The sequence below is a fragment of the Durio zibethinus genome, chromosome 21 (assembly GCF_047325235.1).
Source record: "Durio zibethinus cultivar Kanyao isolate XHJ-2024 chromosome 21, ASM4732523v1, whole genome shotgun sequence".
Taxonomy (NCBI): Eukaryota; Viridiplantae; Streptophyta; class Magnoliopsida; order Malvales; family Malvaceae; genus Durio; species Durio zibethinus.
Window position 1 is genome coordinate 11873454 of NC_143182.1, and position 22383 is coordinate 11895836.

The window sequence follows — 22383 nt, forward strand, 5'->3', positions numbered from 1 at the left end:
TTTCATTAATGATAACATGCATTTTCCTTCAAGTGATCATCATCTGCATTTAAATAGGCAAAGGCACCCAGTTCTGATGATATCGTACATCCACTCCATCCGTTGTTGAATCCACTTCGTGTGGCAATGTGGTTCATGACTCAATTGCGAAAGAACCTGTATAACAGGCATCCAATCAAATTACTATATATATATTGGGCACTCACTGGATTTGACTTATAATACCTCAAATACAATGCTTATTCATTTTTTCTGTATTCAAACATATTAATCATCCAAAACAAGAAAGAAATTCCAAAGATATGTATCGTCAAATATAAACATGAACCAAGGATCCAAAATTTACTCTAGGATTTATACAGTCTAAAGTTTAAATTCCAATATTTACAATCTCTTCTCTTCACTACAAAAAAACTACTCTTTATTGACACTCAAAAAACATTAGCAAAACTTAAAAATTCATCAATATAACACAATAAACCCTATACTGATGGTCAAAATATCTATTCTTATAAATTTATAACCGTCAGTATATACCTCATTGGTATGGACCTATACTGACAGTTTTTAAGCTGTTGAAATATGTAACAAAGATATACTGATGATTTTAATCTGTCACTATATGTATAGCTGTTGGTATAGTAATTATTATGTGTTCCGCATTATACCTTTTACCGATGATTATTTCCATCAATATAGACTCATATGTTTTAATTTTTTCAACTTATACCAATGATGTTTCCGTCAGTATTTCTTTTACCAACAGTCAATGCCTGTCAATATAGCCTTATGTGTTTTAACTTTTTCAGATGGTACGTGATGACTATCAGTATAATCTAAAATATTCTAATAGTAAAATCCGTCGATATAAATTTTAAGGCATCAATAAAAACTTTTTTTGAAATTTTATTTTTAATTATTAATAATATTTTATTTATAATCATAATATGATATGATTTCATATAAAGTAAAAATACACAAAAAAGTAAAAATATTTAATAACATTTGAAATAAAACAACAACCAAATTGTTTTATAATCCACAAATTTAAAATAAATCAATAATTATCGTCATTGTAATAAATAAAAAAAATTAATATCTATGATTGAATGTCTACAAACATGGTGCTTGAAGTAAATAAACAACTCCCTAAAGTAACATGATGTTATCCCAAGTTGGTCCAAATACTTGTTTAATTAGTAAAACCTAATAAAGAATTTCATGTCAAATTAAGCTTTTACCAGTCAATTAACATAGGAAATGTTCCCAAGGTCAAGTCAAGCATACCAAAAGTATAAACAAATGAATTGCTAACAAGATTTTGTCCACTATTATAGGCTCCCCTTTACCAACCCAAACAACTGTTGAAGTTGCTGAATTCTTCAAAATCGTTTGAAGGTCTCTAAAGGGCTATTGCCTACCATCTAGATAAGATAGATCTAAGATTTTGTTCATAAGCTAATTATCATTACCTAAATACAAGGAAAATATGTAATTTAATAACTAAATTCCAGAAAATATTTTTTAAACAATGCAATTTACTATTTTTTGTACCTACACCAAGGTTCTAAATGTGTTGAGTTATTACTTATAGAGATTTGGGTTTTTTTGAACAAATTGTGTGAATTAGTTCACATCAAAGAATCTCCTGATGCTATTACTAATGGTCGAACCTCAAATCCTCTATATATATTCTAAATAATGTTTTGAAGATTGTTCACATCAGATACATATTGATATATTGTAACTATTGTTCCAATGCTGAAACCATACAATTCATTTTCTAATTAGTCATATTGTTATTTAAGAAATTTCATTGTTTCAGATAACAAAAAATACAGAAAAAAAATTTGCTAATGAAAAAATAAAGGTAAGATTATCATTTTTTTCCTATACATTAAACTACATATTGAAGGAGAGATTTTACCAAGTTCCCAGCCATGAATGGTATAGCCCTAGTTGACAGTGTATCTAGTGAGTGGTTCAGCATTACTAGAATTCCAAGCTCCCATGACAAAAATGTCTGGACCTACAATCCTATCATTTAGTGCATTTAAGCCGAAAACGACCATAGCCCTGTGTTGGAAGTAAAAGGCATTGAATTCAGGTAAAAAGAAACTCCATCTAGCTGTTTAAATGTTAAAAAATAGACAAATTACAAAGTTTATGAAAATGTTAATAAAGTTTACTTACCCAAATTTTTTGAAAAAAATGTTGAGTTCATCCTATCTAGACATGGGTAAGCAACCTTTTGAGAAACCAAACATCTTTAAGCTATTTTTAGTAAATGGTGCATAAGGAACCTTTACTTTTATTTCTTTTTATTGATTTTAATAAGATATGAATGGTTTGATTACACCTTAATATGGCAAGAATTTGCCATCTTTTACAAATTTTGACCAAATAGAAAAAATTTTGTCAACCAATTACGAGAAAACATTAAAACAAAGATGCATTACCAAAACTACCAAGAAAATAGAGATTATGTTTTATTTGAAATGAACCTCAAATATTCAATTGTCCTAAGCTATTACTTCTTCACAAAACATTCAATCATCAAAGCCAGTGCCAATAGAATGACAAAAAAATTAGGCATGCTTGATGACACAAAATTGAAATGCAAAAAATAAAAAATACCTTTGAGAAATGACAAGAATCTTGATGCTTCAACTTTGATTCAGCTTTAAAACAAAGTGAGTGTCGATGGGTTTAAGTTTGTAGAGTCGATGAGAGGTAGAGAGAGTTGGTAAGAAATAAAGATTAGGCTATAAATACCGATACGTATAGAGAGTTGGTGAGAGATGGAGATTAAGTATGTAGAGTTGGTGAGAGGTGGAGAAAAAAAAATGATTTAAATATTTTAAGAATTATTCAAGACGTTTTTGGGCAAAAACACTTTGAATAATCCAAAAAAAGAAAATGAAAAGAAATTATTAAAAGCATTTTTAATTAAAAATATCTTAAATAATCTTCTCCTAAAGGGGATTATTCTTAGTTTAAATAATACCTTTTAATTATAAAAACATTGGAGTAGCTTAATCGGTTATAATATACAATTGTTAATTATAAGGTTGTAGGTTTGATCCATTTTTCTAGCATTTTTTTAGTTTTTCAAGGGATTATTCAATGTGTTTTTAGCTTTTAATTTTTATTTAAGGATTATTTAAGGCATTTTCTGATAAAAAATACTTTGAATAACCCCATTCAATTTTTTGTAAAGGATTATTCAAGGCGTTTCAATGTCTTTTTGATAAAAAAAAATACCTTAAGTAATCGCTTTTCATTTTTTAGAGGGATTATTCAAAATATTTTTTAGTCAAAAAATGCCTTGAATAATCATTTATAAAAAATTGAATAGGGTTATTCAATGCATTTTTAACCAAAAAACTTGGGTAAAATCTCCTTCAATTTTTATAAAGAGATTATTCAATGTATTTTTGGCTAGCTAGAAAACACTTTGAGTAATTCTTTATAAAAAATTGAATGAAATTATTCAATGCATTTTTTGGGCCTTTTTTTGCCAAAAATACTTTGAATAATAAAAAAAAAAAGTGAGGAAATTATTGAATAATCTCAAAACGCCTGGGATTATTCTTAGTTTAAATAATACCTTTTAATTATAAAAACATTAGAGTAGTTCAATCAGTTAAAGCATATAGTTGTTAACCATAAGATTACAGGTTCAATCATTCCCTCTAGCATTTTTTGGGTTTTCAATGGATTATTTAAGGTATTTTTGGTCAAAAATACTTTGAATAACCCCATTCAATTTTTAAGAGAGGATTATTTAAGGTGTTTTTTGGCTAACAATGATTTGAATAACCTCAAGTATCACATTTTCTCGAGAATCACACTTTTTTTTCAAAATTTACGATTTCGCAAATCAAATGCCCCTAATTTTTTTTCTAAATAAAAGCCAATAGTTTTTTTTTTAATTATTTTAAGCCTATACGGATGGTTACATTAATAACCATCAGTATAAAATATATTTATACTGACAAATAGTCATATATTATCAAAAAAATTTTAATTATAACAATGATTAAATAAAGTGTTGGTATAAGTATGATATATTCTAACGATATTAAAAATTCATCAATAAAATTCTTTTTTACTTATGCAATTTAACTTTCAATATAACTAAATATCAGTATATAAAAATTTTTTGTAGTACTTGTCTCCAAATTACAATTTTTTTTGTATATATATATATAAAAGCATGCTCAATATTCCTTCGACCTAGCAAGCTTGACAACCTATATTTATACATCTTTTGTGGTAATGCAAACTTTAATTAATAGATATTTTTCTATATGCACCAAATACTGTAATATATGCGTGAAAACATGTTTCCTAAATTTTTTTTTTTAAGATACTTGTTTAGCCTTTTTTTTTTTTTTTTGGGAGGGGGGGTGAATGGAGTCAATTTTATTGTGGGAAGTTTAATTGGTAAAGCAAAGTGATCTTGGTGAGTGTACTTCAACAATTAGAGGGTATAAAACATTCAAAGTGGGAGATATGGGTGTTTTTGTGTCATTTTTTCTTACGGTTACGGTGAATGTGATTCATTATTAATGTGGTGCAATTTGCATTTGTGTTCACTTTCCACATTAATCATTTAATAATATGGTTGCCAAATCATTCATTTTAGGACTAATGATTGAGTAAAATTTATATGAAATTTTTTAGGTGAATTTTGTAAAGTTTATTTTTAAAAATGATTTAATAAAAAATTTAAACCAATAGATTAATAGAATTCAATTTAAAAATTAATAAAATGTAAAAAATTATTAAAAATATTATTTATAATTCAAATTTGATCGATACTTATTTAATGGTAAAAATTTTTACTAAAAATATTATCAATATTTTTATTAAAAATATTTATTTAAAAAATATATTAAAATTTTTTAAAATTTTACATACTTGATCTATATAACGAGATTTTTTAATTTTAATTTTTTATTTTAACTTTTATTTAATCAATTTTAATAAATAATTCAATAAATTTCACTTAAAAATATTCATCCAAATCTTTCCCTTGAAGATTTGTCTTGGATTGAATAGTATTGAATTTTATAAATAAAAAAAAGTTTTTCTATATTAAACATTTGCGACTATATTTTTAAGTTACAATTTCTTTTATATCAAAAAAAAAATTTTTCACTAACGATAAATTGACAGTTGATTCAATTTGTAAGATTTTAACATAAATGGTTCAAAATTTAAGTCTTATTAGTAGTGTTTTTTTGGCTACTTATAATTAGAGGTGTAGTTCAACTAATAATTCACCAAACAGCTCGTTAGGCTCCTTTTATATGATAAATGAATAAATTTTGAACAAAATTCTTAAATTCATTTAATAAACAAGTTAAACTTGAACGTACACGTGTTCAATTGATGTATGTTTACAAAAAAATTCATTTATTATTTATTTATATCCCCTAAGAACTCATTTAAAGCAAACTTGTTTAGTATTAGATTAAAATAAAATAATAGGAGTAATATATTTTAGATTATATTGAAAAAAGAGAGTTATAGCAACATATTTGATTTTCTTGGAAAAAAGTTTTCTCTCGGCCAAGCCCAATGCTGTATTATTTAATTGACCTTGTTTAAATCCAAAATACCTAACCTTAATAAACAGTGGGAATAGCAGAGCGCAAACTGGACCTACAGAATGATGGCACACCGCCTTTCTACTCCTCTATCCCGCCGACTCTCTTCTCCTTTCAGTAGCGCCGCCACGACCACCAGCAAAGGCAAAGTTCCTCTTCTTTACAAAAGCCCGGAAATCAACGAAGAGTCGGGAAAGGAAGCCGTAACACTCCAAGTCCTTTCATGGGGTAGAGGGGCATCAGGCCAGATAGGCGGTGGCATTGAAGAAATCAGAATATACCCTTCTCCAGTAGCCAATCTCCTCTTTCGAACTGCTTCTTTTTCTCTCTCCCCAACCCCAGGTAAAATCTTTAATCAACAGCAAAGCCAAAATCAAAAGGAACAAACTTTGCATTCAGTTGGTATATCATGTGGGTTGTTCCATTCGGGTTTGGTTGTGGACGGGAAGTTGTGGATGTGGGGAAAAGGTGATGGAGGTCGTCTTGGTTTTGGCCATGAAAATCCTGCTTTTTTGCCTACTTTGAATCCTTACTTGGAATCTGTTTTCTCTGTTGCTCTTGGTGGTCTTCACTCTGTGGCTCTCACTTCCCTCGGTGAAGTGTTTACTTGGTCAGCACTCTGTGTCTCTGTCTGCCTACATTTCAGTTTCTTATTATTTGCTTTTACTTTGCTCTATTCCTTAATTTTGAGTCTAATTTTAACTACTATTGATGAAAAGAAATTTGCTTTCAGTTATGTCTTCTTTGATTGAATGCTTAGCTGCCCTGTTTATAATTATCCAGCTGATACATACAATTGATTGGGTATGATAAACTAATATCAAAACAGTATATGAGAATTCGTATACTAAATGCTCATTGAGAATAAGAGGAAAAATAATGATAGTGGAACTGGAGTGAATTTTTCTTTTAGGTGACTGGAAGGAGTGTAGTTTAGTGAAGAGAAAACATGGGATTTAGGAGAGAGATAATAGAAAGTGATTTATAGTATTGATTATTGAAGGTATGAAAACTACTACATTGTTTGTTAAATGATTATATAGGAAGTTTCTTTTTAAGTTTCAAAGACTTTATGGATCAATGAGACCTAACGATGTTTTAAAATCAAACTCAAGATTCTTTATATTACCACCAGAGATGTGGGATAAATGAACACTGTTTGAATGATTTATATCAGAAATTGCATATTAGAGACAAAATTCATTTTTTTTTTATCAAAGCGTTAATTTAATTAAATAAAATGGTCATTATGAACATTAATTCTACAGCATGACTTTGCATTTTTTTTTTACACTTTTTTTTTTAAAGTTATGGACAGAAAGAGTGGGGTACGGAAAAGAGATGTTGGTTTGAGATTGTAAGTTGGAAAATATTTGGATAAAAGTGGGCCATGAGGAGATTATGCAAGATTGTTGTTTCCATCTTAGAAATAAGTAAATATAAAATTGCTTAGTATAATGTTTGCATTAGTTTATAAGGATTTTATGATTGAGTTGGTTTCTGCCACTTTGTGGAAACTGAATGTTCGTCTTTATATGTTATTATTGATAAAAAAGAATGATTTGACTGGTTCCTTTTTGACAAGTGTTGGAGAGATATAGGAAGAAGACAGCTTGAGCTAATGCATAAATCTTTGTAGGTATTAGATTCTTTTTTTCTTTTTTTTTTTTTTAATTATCAACTGAATATCATTACTTGTGTAAATTGTAAAATAAATTGTAAAAGGCTTTTATGGGATGGAAGTGGTGAATTTTTTGCTTAACTAGTAGGATATTTATGGACAAGTCCACATTGGTCTTCTTCACTTGAAATTATTTTCAGTCAAAACCATTAATACAAAATATTGCTTTCGTTAAAATGAAGTTTGCAGGGGTTATGGGGGTTTTGGTGCACTTGGGCATCGTGTTTATCATAGAGAACTCATCCCAAGATTGGTAGAAGGTAATTGGAGTGGAAATATATGTCATATTGCAACAAGTGGAACACATACTGCTGCTATCACCGAATCAGGTTTCAACAATGTTCTCTATTGTCATGATAAAATAGATCTTGACTTTCTATGCCTGTGTTTTTGCTAGATGTGACTCATGCCCTTGATTGACATGTTCCACTGCTTTTGTGTTTCTTTATATTTTAGGTCTGCTTCTTGCATATGTTTTTTTTTTTTTTTTTTGTTTGAGCCTGTTCCAATTTTTGTCATCTTAATTTATGAATTCCATGGGCCAAAAAATTTGGGTGGGGGGGGGGGGGGGGGTTTAAGAAAGAAATTGATGGCACATTAAAGAAAAAAAATGAAGGATAAGAAGGGAAAGTTGTTTTTCCAGCCTCGCATCTGGTAGGAAAGATGGAAAATAGATGGAAAGAAAGAGATTATAGGTAAAATTGTAAATAAAATGTTAAGTATGTAGACAGTGTGTTTTCCTCCCAATTTGGAAGGAAGGGAAAGTTGCAAATCCATCCATTTTCCTCCCTCCTCTTATTTCCTTCCTGCTAAATGAAGGGAGGGATAGAAACACTACTTTCCTTCCACTCCCTTTTCTTTCTTCCTCTTTCCTTTCTGCTGAACATGGTGAATGTCAAGCATACAGATATCTAGTAAATAAACAAAGATTGTACAATTGGGGATATTTTGTATATTCAAGTGCACTGGAAAGTCAAAGAAAGAATGTCTCTACCTACAATAAATTACTTTCAGTTTTTGGATGTGCTATCTCTATGAAAGTTGTTTGTCTTTAAATTTTAGTACTAGCAAAAAATACATTGAACCTGGATGTATTTTCTCGATAAACACAGATATTTAATGCATTTTCAATATTTAATACATTTCTTTGAAGAAAATTACTTTGCGTCAGTCACGGTAACAAATTTGTTATTAAAAACCTGGATAATTGCAATGCAATATATCATTTCTTGAACTTCAGGTGGTGCATGCTCTGTTGCCTTCTGTGTATCTTTGTGTGCTAGAATTACTTGTTTAAAGAATCAAGGAGAACTTTTTTCTGTACCAACACACTACAACCTTAGTCTATTAATGAAATATCAGACATGCTCAGCACTTCCATTCCCCTGTATGTGGGAACTTTCTTGTTGGCATCTAGAAAAATGATAATGAAAATTTGGATTAGGTAATGTTATCATAGTGCTATTTAGAACATGAATACATACCCTGCAGCATTTTGGCTGAATAAAAGAGTAAAATATAGCAGAAAGGAGGGATAATAGTTTAGTTAATAATAACTATAAAGAGAAGCTTTGAAAAAGAATGTGGCAAGCAATGTATCTTACTGTACGCCGAAAAATATAGCAAATTAGTGTTATCAACAGGTTTTAGATGTTGTGCTACTTATCCATTGCACTCATTTCTCACATTGTATTGCTTCATTTTTATATTATATATATATATATATATATATTTTTTTTTCTCCATCTAAATCTAGCTGTTTATTCATCGAATTAGGAGACTTATACATGTGGGGCCGAGAAGAAGGGGATGGTAGATTAGGCCTTGGTCCTAGTCGAGGCCCAAATGAGGGAGGTGGACTTAGTATCCCTTCCAAAGTGAAAGAATTACCAACTCCTATGGTTGCAGTTTCCTGTGGTGGTTTCTTCACAATGGCATTGACAGAGGAGGGACAACTTTGGAACTGGGGTGGTAATATGTCTCTTCCTATCTCTATATTTTACATTTCTTTTTGTTGTGTATATGGGTATTTAATTATTTTTTATTCTAAAGAAGCCATGAGCACCAAAAGGTGGATTAGAAAGATAGTCTATCTGATCCATGCCTACTGAGATAAACATTAATCAAGACCAACATGTAGCTGAAAAAGTAATAGCATGACAGTAAAATATCCTCTAAAACTCCCTTAAAAATGTGACACTGTTTGTCAAACATACTAAAGGAGCTACCAGGTGGACAGGTAACATGATTCACTTGCAACTATTAAATGGGGGACTGGTTCAACAAGGTAAGAGTTAAGATTATATTAGAGAATGGGTTAAAAATATGATCGTCGCATACTGAATCTTATTGAACTTGGAACATGTAATGAGCAAGTTAAGGATGTCTTGAGAGGTTGGACTCCCACTAGATGCTAATTGGTGAAAGAGGCAAAGAAGAAAAAAAGGACTAAAGAAATTAGGTGTCTGACATTAATCAGCATAAAAAAGATGTGAGCTGAAAAGCGGGGATAGAAGAGGGAGAAGAAGAAAAGAAGAAAAAATGCCAAAGAGAGGGCAAAGAAAAGGAAAAGGGCTTCTCATTCTGATCTAGAAAAGAAAAAGAGCTTCTCATCCTGATCTTTCTTCTAAAGGATGAAAGGGTTAAAAGGTTTTGTTTAGTAGGGTTCATCAATGTTCACTTTCTTAACTTGCTTTTTCATTTTCTCTTTTTGATTGTGGTAGAGATGATTTTTTTATTTTTTGATGGTTTGACTAATATCATTTCACCAGTTCATGAAATTTCCTTTCTGTACCCTGTATTTATAAATTTTGCTTCATGTTTTACTTAGCAAATTCCAACTATGAGCTTGGAAGAGGTGATAAGGTTGGTGGTTGGAAACCAAAACCAATTCCTAGCCTTGAAAGTATTCGTATCATTCAGATAGCAAGTGGTGGATATCATTCTCTTGCATTAACAGGTAAAAACAGTGCCATGAGTCTTTTTTGCTTTCTAGATTCTTTTCTTTTTACTATAATACTATAATTATTGATTTATTCTGATATTATTTCAGATGAAGGTAAAGTACTTTCATGGGGCCACGGTGGGCATGGTCAGTTGGGTCATTCTTCTATAGAAAATCAGAAAGTTCCTGTAATAATTGAAGCTTTGGCTGATAAGCGTGTTGTCTATATTGCCTGTGGAGGTTCATCTTCAGCTGCTATAACTGGTAAGACGAGTTATGTATGTGTTTCTGGTAATATTGTGTATTAGATAGCTCAAGCTTGTAAACATCTCAGATCTTTCACTTGTACAACCATTTAGCCATGTAAAGCGTCCACAGATACAACCAATAAGACAACTTATTATCTTTTCATATTTATGTAGTCATAGAGTTCACCACAGATATTATGTCAGCTTTTAAGTATCCTTGTCCTGTATTAATAGTCAGAACTCTGTTTTCAGCATTTTAAACTAATTTCATAGTGTCATATGGTCAAGAAATCATTCTTGCTATTATTTCCTTGAAATTTAAAGGAATTACTATGCAATTTTTTATTATTTGGAAGTAGGCTTTAATCAAACTGATTTGGCTCTAGCTCTATAGCATCTGTCTGCTCATTGGTGATCATGACATAAAATGCAAATCCAGGCCTTGGCTTTTATTACCAGGTTGCTAGTCTGTGAATGAATAATGATTATTGACTAGATATTCTTAAAACATCTGAGTTTTTTAATATTAACATCTAACTGTAAATTCAAGGTGGGTCTGTTGTGGTTTGGCAGGGATGATGGGTGTAATTAACAACTATGATGAACCTTTTCATGATTGATGTGTTTTCTATTAGTTTGTATATTCACAACCAATTCATGCCCTAACCAATGCCCTAGAAAAAAAGTGGAGTAAAAAAATCTAACTCGAAACCTTACTGGATTTGAAGGTCTAGGTCAGAGCTGTTGAATCGACTGGAAAACCCATTACTCCCTTTGAAGTTCTCATTCAAACTTCATGTTGCTATCTCTCTCTCTGTCTCACACACACACGCACGGGCATAAGCTGACATGCAATACAGTAGCCTGACTCAAACCTAGGTTGTGCACACGACACAACCTTCTCAACCTACCACCTGAGCCTCATAGTTGGATACTGCTTTTTCCTGTTTTCTCATCGTTGCAGTATAGTAAATCACAAGGTGCATTTTACTGATTTTTTTTGTTCTAAACAGATCAAGGAAAATTGTACATGTGGGGGAATGCAAAAGATTCACAACTGGGTGTTCCTGGGCTACCGGAGGTTCAACCAAGTCCTGTTGAAGTCAATTTTCTAATGGAGGACGATGGATTGGGACCCCACAATGTGCTATCTGTTGCAGTCGGTGCATGTCATGCCATGTGTTTAGTGTTGAGATCACAGTCCTAAAGATGATCTGATACAGACCTCTTCAGCTAATAAACATCAGGAGGAATGAATCTATTGCAACAGAGCTGCAATTTTGTTTTGGAAGGACACAGTTCCAAGATTGAGTTCATGCCAAAATATTTTTGAATGAGGTTAGGCAATAGCATTAAAGAAGGTGATATGTCCATTCTCCTGACTCTGGAAGTTGCTGCCTCTGGCTGGCGTGTTACACAAACTCTTTGAGATTTCAATGAAAAAACTAACAGACTTGTACTATGAAAGGAGACAAAGTTGACATTGCCGTCACTTAACGCAGAATATCAAAAGCTGATCTAATGTGTGCAAACTGTAAACCATGACTGGCAAATTACCTGTATCTCTGATTTACATTTTGGCTGTCTTATTTCTGGATACAAGAGAAAGTAATGCAGCTCGAACATAATGAAAGCTTCATCAATGAGTGAAAGTCAGCCATGAAACATCATTTCACGTGATTTCTTGCAACTCTTATTTGGTACATATAGAGTTGTAGACTAAGGGTTTATTGGAATGGGCACTGAGATTAATTTTAATGATATTAAAAATTACAATAATAGTGAGATCAGTTATTGTAACAGTGAGATTAAACGATGTATTTGGATGTAAAAGCAATAGTAACAGTGAGATAAAGTATAGTAAAAATAAAAAATTATCATTAAAGACATTAGATTAAAATTTATATTTAACAAATTTATAATATATATTTAATATTTTTAAATTAATAAATAATTAAAAAAAAATTAATTATTTAATATCAAATAATATTTTCGTTAATAAGTTAAAAATTAGTAAAGCTATTTTTATATCAAATAATACTTTTATTATTAAATGTTGAGAAATATTTTTATGTATATATGTTAATGTTATTTAACATTTAAAATCTAAAAATTTTATTTAATAAATAGCAAAATTTTTTCTGAGATTAAAATAGTATATTAAAGTTAAGAGAAAAATAAGTGAAAAAAATCAGATTTTAGGTTTTTTTGTAAATAAAATTTTTATTAAATAAAATTTGTAGATTTTAAATGTTAAATAAAATTTGATATTATCTAAAAACCTAAAATCTGATTTTTTTTCACTTATTTTTCTCTTAACTTTAATATAATATTTATTAGGTTTTTTTGTAAATAAAACTCATTTAATATACTATTTTTTCACTTATTTTTCTCTTAACTTTAATATACTATTTTATTTAATAAAAACCCATTTAAATAAAATCAAAAAATAATCTAAAAACCTAAAATCTTTTTTTTTTTTCTCACTTATTTTTCTCTTAAGTTTAATATACTATTTTATTAGGTTTCTTTCTAAATAAAAACTCATTTAAGGGCATGATAAGAATGTAAAAAAAATAATGGGGATAAAAAAGACTTGTTGGGATATCAGTTATCCACTGAGCCTTCAAAGGTCCAATCTTCAACTTACGTATCAATGGGATTCAGGCTAGCAAACTCACCATCACTGATGTTATCTAAATATGAATCACAGTAAGATTGAAGGAAAAAAGTGAAGAAAACGCAAAACACTGGAGCTTCAGGTAAATCCAAATGAGGCCTACAACAACATTTTCTGTATAGCCTTAAAATACTGTTGGGAAGCTTCGATCTCTTTTCCTATGAGTCCGCATGTGAAGTAAAATGTAGCAAAAGGATTCAAAGGTGGTCATCTTTGAAAGAATCTCCATCTGAATGAAAATCAGGAGTTGCTATTACAATATCATCGGGCTGTAAATCATCAGACCAAATAACCATGGGACTCTCAAGGTTCTTAATGTTTATATTCTTCCACTGTTTTTCCATATAAGCGGTTTCTGATGCAGGTATAGAGCGCAATTCCTCAATGGGTAGAAAATTCAGCAGGGAACCAAATCTATATTTTTCCCGACTCCCATGTTCCCATAATTTTGAATACCAAAATATTTGTAGCATTGAGAGTTTGGAATTTCCTCAGAAAGTGTTTGTGCAGCTGCTTTCTCCAGTTTTGTCTGCATATATATTCCTTGATCATCAATCCTCATTTGAAGGTGTTTCGTGTTTCTGAACCTGGTGCCGCAAGATCAAGAACAAAATAAGGATTGCCAAAATATGAAATGCATGATTTAATTGAAAAGCTTTTCTTATCTGTTTCTTTCTTACCTCTAACTCTTCATTCATTCTCCTCCCTACTTCCATTTGCATTCTAACTTCTCCTGTTTGACGCACACTCCTGAAAGTTGATTTCAAGTTACATGCATGTAACAGGCCAGAGAAAAGAACTCCATTAATGGTGTAACGCCCCCAAAATCTCACAGAGGATGTGTGAATAAGAAATTATATATATATATATATATGTACAGATTTAATTTTAAACTTGTGAAGTGATTTTTATGGGACAAAATCGTGAGACCTTCAGGTTAAAGTGGACAATACCTCGCAGGTTGGGTACGGATCTCTACAAATGGTATCACAGCGGTCACCAGTCCGCAGTCGTGGGAGTCACTAAGTGCTATACGGTAGAGTCATGGGAGTCACTAAGTGTTACACGATAGTCTAATGTGATCTTGGTCATGTGAATAGACTCGATTTGACAGGGACGTCAAGCATTAAAGGTGAAGAGATTGTAACGCCCCCAATTTCACGTCAAGAGAATGTGTGGATAAAAAATTATATATATATATATAGAGACTTAATCCCTGTGGATGGACTTAACTTGACAGGGACGTCAAGCATTAAAAGTTGAGAGATTGTAACGCTCTCAATCTCATATCAGGAGGATGTGTAGATAAAAAATTATATATATATGTAGAGATTTAATTTCAAACATGTGATGTACTTTTTGTGAGATAAAATCATGAAACCTTTGAATCAAAATGGATAATACCTCACAAGTTGAATGCGGATCTCAACAAGTTTTAATTCATTGATCGAAGGAATTGGAATCTGCATCTTTTAAGAAGTCAAACACTGAAACTGCAAATAATACAGGTGTTAAGTTGTAAGGAATTGATATTTTATATTAACAATATGAAGATAAGAAATGAAATTGGAAGCTGAGGGAGGAAATTCACCTTTCCTGCTGTCCCCAACTGAATGGTCATTGAAATTTTTTTGTGGTTGTCTCACAAGCCTGAATTTCTTTTACATAATAATTGAAGAGCCAAATCAGAAATTAAACAGTAGAAATGAAAATGAATAGAAGTAAAAAGGGGACGTGGTCCGCTGGTAGAATGTTGGGATTTTAGTTTTAATGATCATTGTTCAAATTTTGGCAGCTTTATATATCTATTTATATATATATATATATATATATATATATATATATAAGCACTTGAAGATGGCTCTTAAGATGGTAAAGAGTAAGACCCTCAACTCCCATGATTTTCAATGTGATCTTTGGTGTGGCCTCTATGTTTTAAAGTCACAACATTAAAAAGGAGAGAAAAGACCTGAATTAGTAACAAGAATTAACAAGCAAGATTAAGTCTGAAGTGACTGAATGGAGAGTACCGTCTGGTCCTCCAAGCTCTACAAATCGCTCATTCAACTCAACAGTCCACCAAGACGAGGCTTTGGATCTGTTGTAAAGACAAGTCCAGAGTCCCCTTGATCACAAAGTGGCTTCTTGGAAAGGAACATTCTTTCCTATGTTTTCAGGGCTGTTAAGATTTTTCATGGCAAAATCTACACTATAGTTATATTTGATGTATAAGATAATAGATAAGATAAAATATAATTATTTTATATTATATGTATCTAAAGAAAGTAATAAAATTGTAAGGAGAATTAACTATTCTCTTTCTCTTAAAATAGAGATGATTATTTTTAATTTATAGGATTGAACTTATATATCTTATTATATTTTTAAAAATTACATTAATAATTTAAATTATATAAATTTTGAGAAAGAATAATTTTGTAAATAAATAAATTATCATATTCTAATAATTGCATATATCAAATACAAGATAGTACAATATTATTTAATCTAAAACTAATCATAATATCATTTTATCCCCCTTTATTATAATTTTACACACCAAACACATCTTATATATAATGAAACCCAAGGTGTGGAATGAGTTCTGGTTTCTTGTAAAGATTAAAAGAGTGAATGGTCATTTTCTTAAAATGTTAATAGCATGAATAACTTATAAATTATAGTGAAATATTTAATATAATATTTAAACTTTACAAATTTACTTGAATCATAAATTTATTAAGTAATGTGATATATGAATTGTTTATTTGTCACATTTCATTATTTAAAATTAACCGTGTTAAATGTGAGTATTATATTAATCAACAGATTTATAATTTAAGTATTATATTAAAAAATTTTAAAATTCATTTCCCTAAATTAAACATTTTACTATAATTTAAAAGTAATTTATGACATTAAACTTTTTCTAAATCCTTAAAGAATAAAAGACAAATATGGAAATAATAAAACCACCAACTATTCAAACCATCTTTGACAAAAGAGTTAGTCCATATGTACATTATTATCAACCTGTTATACCACTTTAATTAGAAATAGTCCAAATAATTTGAAGAAGGGGCATAAGCAACATTTTTTTTTTAATCTTTGACGTTTGTTTGTATTATTATTTTGATTTTTGATTATCATAATTTTTTTAGGAATTTTGTAATATACTACGTCTCCATGCGCGTGTCGTGATTAATTTATGCAGGGATTGCTTTCAAAGTTTTCCCCAGACCCCTTGTCTCCCTCTCCTTCTCTTCTGTCATTTTCCCTCTCTCACATATATTATATTGCTTGCTTTGTCTTCTTTTTTTCACCATTTTTTGAACTAAATTATTGTGGGTTTCATTTGGACCTAATTGAATCAAGTTTCAACTATATAATGCTATACTCTTTTTTGTTTTCTAACTGATTTTCTTTGAAATTATGAACGTGAATAATTATAATCACATTTTTTAAGTTATACTTGGTAACTTAATATAAGAAAAGATCTAGATCTTAAATATAGTATAGCTTGATTTTAAAATCAGCATAGCACATAACCTATAAAGGGATACTTTGATAATTTACAAATTTCAATATACTTTAGATAATATTAACATAGCTAGGAAAGTACTGAACTATAAAAAAGATTATATATACATATCAGATTATCAAAGACGGAATTTTCTTTTATTTTTTTATTTTCCACTTAATAATAAAAGAAGAAAAAAAAAGTTTTGCATAGTGTAACTGTAGACCACATTGGCAGAGAGAAATTAAGAAGTAATTTATGAGTGGGATCGCATGCGTTGAAAAAAAAAGTGCATGTGGACCATAAATATGTGGAGAAAAAATCATTTCCATTTTAAAGCGGCAAAAATTTTTATTATTTTATCTAAGGTTGCATTTTTATTAAATATATGATTGAAATGTAATGATTTTAAATTAAATATAAAAATTAATTAAAAGAAAAATGATTTGAATTTTTTGGAAATAAAAAAATTTATTTGAATTAATTCATAACATTGGAAAGAAATTCATTAGGTAATAATATTATAAATATGTCACTGTTCCAAGCGTGACAAACTTCAATAAATTCATAATAATGTAATTATATTCTAAAATCACATCTACGCCTTGCTCATTCACTTTCACACAGCCTTTCACGTAATCCATTAATGTGAAATAATGTTGTATCCAAGCACTTTTTTTAAAAGAAAATAAAAAAAAAAAAATGCCCTATTACTAAAAGACGAGCAGGCAGCTAATAAAACCTGTCTTCTTAACTGTTTAATCACTCTTTTCTGAACATATTATATAAACTCGAAACCAACTAGGAGTATAAAGAGAATAACATAGCCATCGACCTTATCTGATCTCAGTCCATGGAGCTATGATGGCTGAATTCTGAACACTGCGATTCCGGCCTCGACGGCTGCGTAACCGCACTAGCTGGGCAGGCTGATATCCCAACCGGTGGCACCATGCAATTGTAGGACAAGCATAGGGACACCGTATCAGGTAAAGCCAAACCTTGAGGTAATGGGAATCCAGATAAAAAGTTATGCTGCAAATACAATGTTTTGGTCGTGCCACTATACACGCTCTTAATGCACTCCTCAGGGACTGGTCCAATCAGGTGGTTGTTATTCAAGAACAGAGTCTCAACTCCGGCCAACAACGGAGTTACTTCCCCCGTGATAAAGTTATGGCTCAAATCCACGATGGATCCCTTGCCGAAGGATTGAATCGTGGGGCCCATCTTGATTGATGGGAGCCCACCTGATAAATTGTTCCGTTGCAAAAACAGTGAAGAGAGACTTGGGTTGAGGAAGAGTGAACTTGGGATGGGCCCACTGAATTTGTTCATGCTAACGTCGAGGTACACTAACTCGGATAGCGATTCCAGGCCGTTTAGTGGACCCCACAGTGAGTTCTCCGACAGTGACAAGTAACGGAGAGTTAACGGCAACCTTGGCAATAGTCCGCTGATGTTGTTCTTCTTCAAATCCAAGTGTAATAGCGGCGCCGACACTGTCCTGGGTAACTCTCCTGTTAAATCGTTTGAGCTCAATATCAGAACTTTTAAAGATGGAAGCTTTGTGAGACCCAGCGGGATTGACCCGGTGAGTTGGTTTGAACTCAGATCGAGAGTGTGTAAGTTTGGGAGAGTAGAAAAGGAGGTTAGTATGGGTCCTGTTAAGCGGTTGTTGTTTAAGGAAATAACTCGAAGACTAGTGAGTTGACCCAGTTGGGGAGGGATGGGACCGGTGATGAGACCGGGGAAGAGGACGAGCTGGGTTAGCTCGGTAAGGTTGGAAAGAGCAGGGGAGAGTGAGCCAGCAAGTCCAGGTGAGTGGGAGAGGCCAGTGCCGAGCGAGAGAATGGTGACACGATTAAAAGAGCAGGTGACGCCGGTGAATGAGGAGCAAGGATCTGGTGCGGAGAAGTCCCAAGTGGAGAAGAATCTTGAGCCTGGAATGTCTGTCAGGCTGTCTTTGATAGCTGACAATGCAGCCAGATCAACGGCGCTGATGTTGGGTCGTTGGTCAAATGATAAAACAGCCGCATTGAGAGAAAACAACACAAAAAGATGAAGAAAAAACTGCGCTTGGTGACGGTAAGCCATAAGGGAAATGCTGCTATGTGACTGAATCAAGAAACAGAAAAAAGAACCAAGCTGTAAAAAGAGAGAGAGAGGGAGACTGAAATAAGTGAAAGTAGGGAAGGAAAATGACAGGAGAGGAAGGAGGGGGAGGCAAGGGGGTGGGAAGGAGTTAGGGAGGGGTCAATTTGTAGGCATGTGTTTATGTTCCAAAATTACTGGTTGGAATTTGGAAGGGATATAGTAGGGACTGACTGACGGCAGACTTAGAAAAAGAATTGGCAGATCTAACTTCTAAGCTAAAACTAGAGGTCAGGCTATGATATTGGGATCGGGCTTTCTTTTTTCTTATCGTACAGATTGAGACACTCAAAGGATGTTAAAGAACCTGACCTACTCCTATGTATGTTACCTTCCGAGCAGCTTTTGACTCATAATCCTTTCTGTTGATTTTGATTTATACTCCCCACTTTTAGCTTTGCTTTTTCATATATCCCTCACTCACACTTCCCATGCTTGGGTTGGATTCTCCTTTCCAAGACATAACAATGACCATTAACATGAAGGTCAACTTAAAAATTACTTAAACTTTTTCTTTTTAACCGAAAACTGATTTTTTTTTATTTTTATATTTGATGCATGTTATAAAAAATTAATATAAATATATTTTTAAAATTAAATGAATTTATTTTTTAAAATAACTAAAAAAAATAATTCAAATGACTAAAAAAATGATATTACTCAAATTAGTATCCAATGCGCGAGTTGCGTATTTCCATATGTTTTTTTCATGTACTACTCTCTCTTCTTATAAATAATATATTGATTTAATTTTTAAGATTTAAAATTTTTTAATTTTAATTTTATCTTAAATATATTATTAATTAAAATATGAGAATATTTTTTAAGAACCTTGAACAATCTAGTTTTAAAATATAATTTTATAAAAATAAATATAATAAAATATTTAAAATAAAATTTGACTATAAAAAAATTAAATCAAACATAACTTATAAGATGGAGCGACTATAATTCAATACATGCAAACTCCATCGCCATATGCATGCTACTAATTTATCCAAAAATAGATTAATTTCACCGATCCACCAACTGAGTACTTGAAAACATTAAATTTAACGTTACTCCAACTGTAATCCATTGTGGGATCTGTTAGCAAGTTTGCATCAGTGCATCACTAGCCCAATTTTATACTAAAGAAATCAAAATTTATCCCAACGTTTTAAGAAAAAAATATTAAGATAAGAGAAACATAACAAGGCTATGGACAAGGGCACGTCTCGTCGTTGAAAAAGAAAAATGAAGAGGCCGAGAGCTGATGCACATGGGCACATCAATTATTAATTTGGTGATCATAGCTTTTGATTGCAAAGATTCTTACTGGGTTTGCCAAAAGCTTGCAGCCAAAAGCCGGATGATATATAAAACAAAGCAATTTTTCAACATATAAAACTTTCCTTTTATTTTGAGCAAATATATATATATATATATATTCATTTTCTTGCGTGTCCCATAACTTAAAATAGTAATGAATAGGAAATAAATAGATTCTTTGATTATTCAATTTATTTATTTCAAATTGAAATAATTATAAAAAATAATTAATAAATTTGAATAAAAAATTTATTATTTATATCAAATTTTGAATGAATAATATTTTTAAATATTTAATATCTAAATTCATTTAAATTTTAATGAATAATAATAAATATCTGAATTCATTATCTATTTACATAAGTAAAATATATAAAATTTTATACTTGAATTTTAAAAAATAAATTTTATTATTATTAATTAAGAGTGAATTTAAATTTTTAATTAAATTCTTATTTATTTTATATTTTGATAAAAAATTAAATAAATGATATTTTAACAAATTTGATATTTAAATATATAATATTTATTTAAATGAATTTGAATTTAAATAATAATATTAAATTTAAATAAATATTTAAATAAATTCAAATATTATAAATATTAAATGAATTTATATACAAATATACTCTTTTATCATTCCTATCCATGACCCACTATTTAGTATCCCAAATCCCATTTGGCCACACTTCACTACTCTTAATTACCCCATAATTAAAAATATACCTATGTAGAAAAGTAAAAACTCCACCAACATCATATATCTTGTCGAAAAGTTTCTGCAGTTGTTCAGTGAGATCAGCTGGTAAGAATCATGGTTAATTTATGGCTCAAATAAGAAACAGCCATATATATATATATATATATATATATATATATATATATAAAAGAAACAGCCATATAAAAAAACCATTATTAATTAACGTGGCTATTTATCAAGTGTTGTAAATAATGGTGGAAAAGCGAAGGCGACGGTGAATGGTCCAAAAAGACGACAGGTTACGGCAGTGCAGATCGGCTGAAAGTAGAGATGTACGAGTTGTGATGAGTATGGACACGCATAAAATTTTTCGGTAGTAGGCCACAAATTTGCTTTCAGATTCAGCAAAATTATGTGGAGGTTTCGTCACGCAACAGTTGGAAAGATTCTCCGATTCAAGTTCTCTTTTGTTGTTTCCGATTCTTACTTAAAGTGGCCGAACCATTTGTTTCGGGTGTATTTCACTAATAAATTTTTTTTATTATAATTCTATAATTATCAAATTATAATAAAAATATATAAAAATTCATAATTTATAAATATAAATTATATATCAAATTTTAATAAATTTTATATAATTTTAAATTATAATTAATTAATTAATTATAATATAATAATCATAGATGAAATACCTCAATTAATTCATCCTCAAGTATTTATGTCTCTTGTTTTTTGTCATTTATGATACATTTGATTCAGGAAATAAAAAAATAAAAATACAATATGCATTTTGTGGAAATAAAATAAAGAGAGAATAACTATTTTATAGTTTGGTTGATAGAATTGAATACAGTAAGGATCCTATAACTATGTTTGGTTAGTTAAAATTAGAGACAAGAATACAAAAGAAATAACTAGAAAAGTATCATTTTACCTTTTAAAAAAATTTAAAATTTTCTAAAAAAAAATGTAATTTTATTTTTGAAGAAAGACAAATTTAACTTTTATTTACAGATATTTAATAAATTTGTTTTGTTACAACTTTTCATTTTACATTATTTGAGAATTGTTTCTTCCTTTCTTCTTTATTTCTTTCTTTTGTTTTGTTCTTCCTCCTTCCAAACTCGATTGTCTGCTACATATTTTCCTTTCCTCAGCTATTGCTAAGATCCGACCATAGGTGCTAGGATCTGCCCACTTTTGAACTCTTTCTTTAAGGTAAAAATCCCATGATTTAATTGTCAGATAGTACAAATCTTTTTTTTTGTCCAAATTAGACCATTGGCATATTATTCTTACACTTTTAAGAGTTTAAACATGGTTGTTGATGGAAAAAAGCCATTGCCCATGGTCAGATTTGCCTATTGATATGTCTTGTTGGTGCAAATAATGGCTGAATGTGTGCTACCAGAATGCTACATTATTGGTTAGCTGCAATTTCCCATGGTGATTCCATCATTGGAGTGACTTTGAAAATCTATTCCAATGTCTATCTCTCTCTTGGTTCTTAGGTATTTGTGGAAATTC

General features: G+C 30.6%; 2 protein-coding genes across 2 annotated transcripts; one reads left to right on the forward strand and one right to left on the reverse strand.

Annotated features, from left to right (window-relative positions):
• The first annotated feature begins 5579 nt into the window (after positions 1-5579).
• RUG3 (Regulator of chromosome condensation (RCC1) family protein) lies at positions 5580-12171 on the forward strand. Its single transcript, XM_022903343.2, has 6 exons — positions 5580-6228; positions 7489-7628; positions 9076-9270; positions 10130-10258; positions 10352-10507; positions 11505-12171. The coding sequence occupies exons 1-6, from the start codon at positions 5681-5683 to the stop codon at positions 11696-11698; spliced, it is 1362 nt and encodes a 453-aa protein (XP_022759078.1). The 5' UTR covers positions 5580-5680; the 3' UTR covers positions 11699-12171.
• Positions 12172-17211: 5040 nt separating this feature from the next.
• On the reverse strand, positions 17212-18929 carry LOC111306517 (uncharacterized). Its single transcript, XM_022904349.2, has one exon. It carries the CDS (start codon positions 18786-18788, stop codon positions 17538-17540), a length of 1251 nt encoding a protein of 416 aa, XP_022760084.2. The 5' UTR covers positions 18789-18929; the 3' UTR covers positions 17212-17537.
• Between the last annotated feature and the right edge of the window lie 3454 nt (positions 18930-22383).

Coding starts and splice junctions, on each gene's coding strand:
- RUG3 (XM_022903343.2), top strand. CDS start 5,681: ATGATGGCACACCGCCTTTCTACTCCTCTATCCCGCCGACTCTCTTCT. Junction 7,629..9,075: donor TGCTGCTATCACCGAATCAG/GTTTCAACAATG, acceptor TCATCGAATTAG/GAGACTTATACATGTGGGGC. Junction 9,271..10,129: donor ACAACTTTGGAACTGGGGTG/GTAATATGTCTC, acceptor TGTTTTACTTAG/CAAATTCCAACTATGAGCTT.
- LOC111306517 (XM_022904349.2), bottom strand. CDS start 18,788: ATGGCTTACCGTCACCAAGCGCAGTTTTTTCTTCATCTTTTTGTGTTG.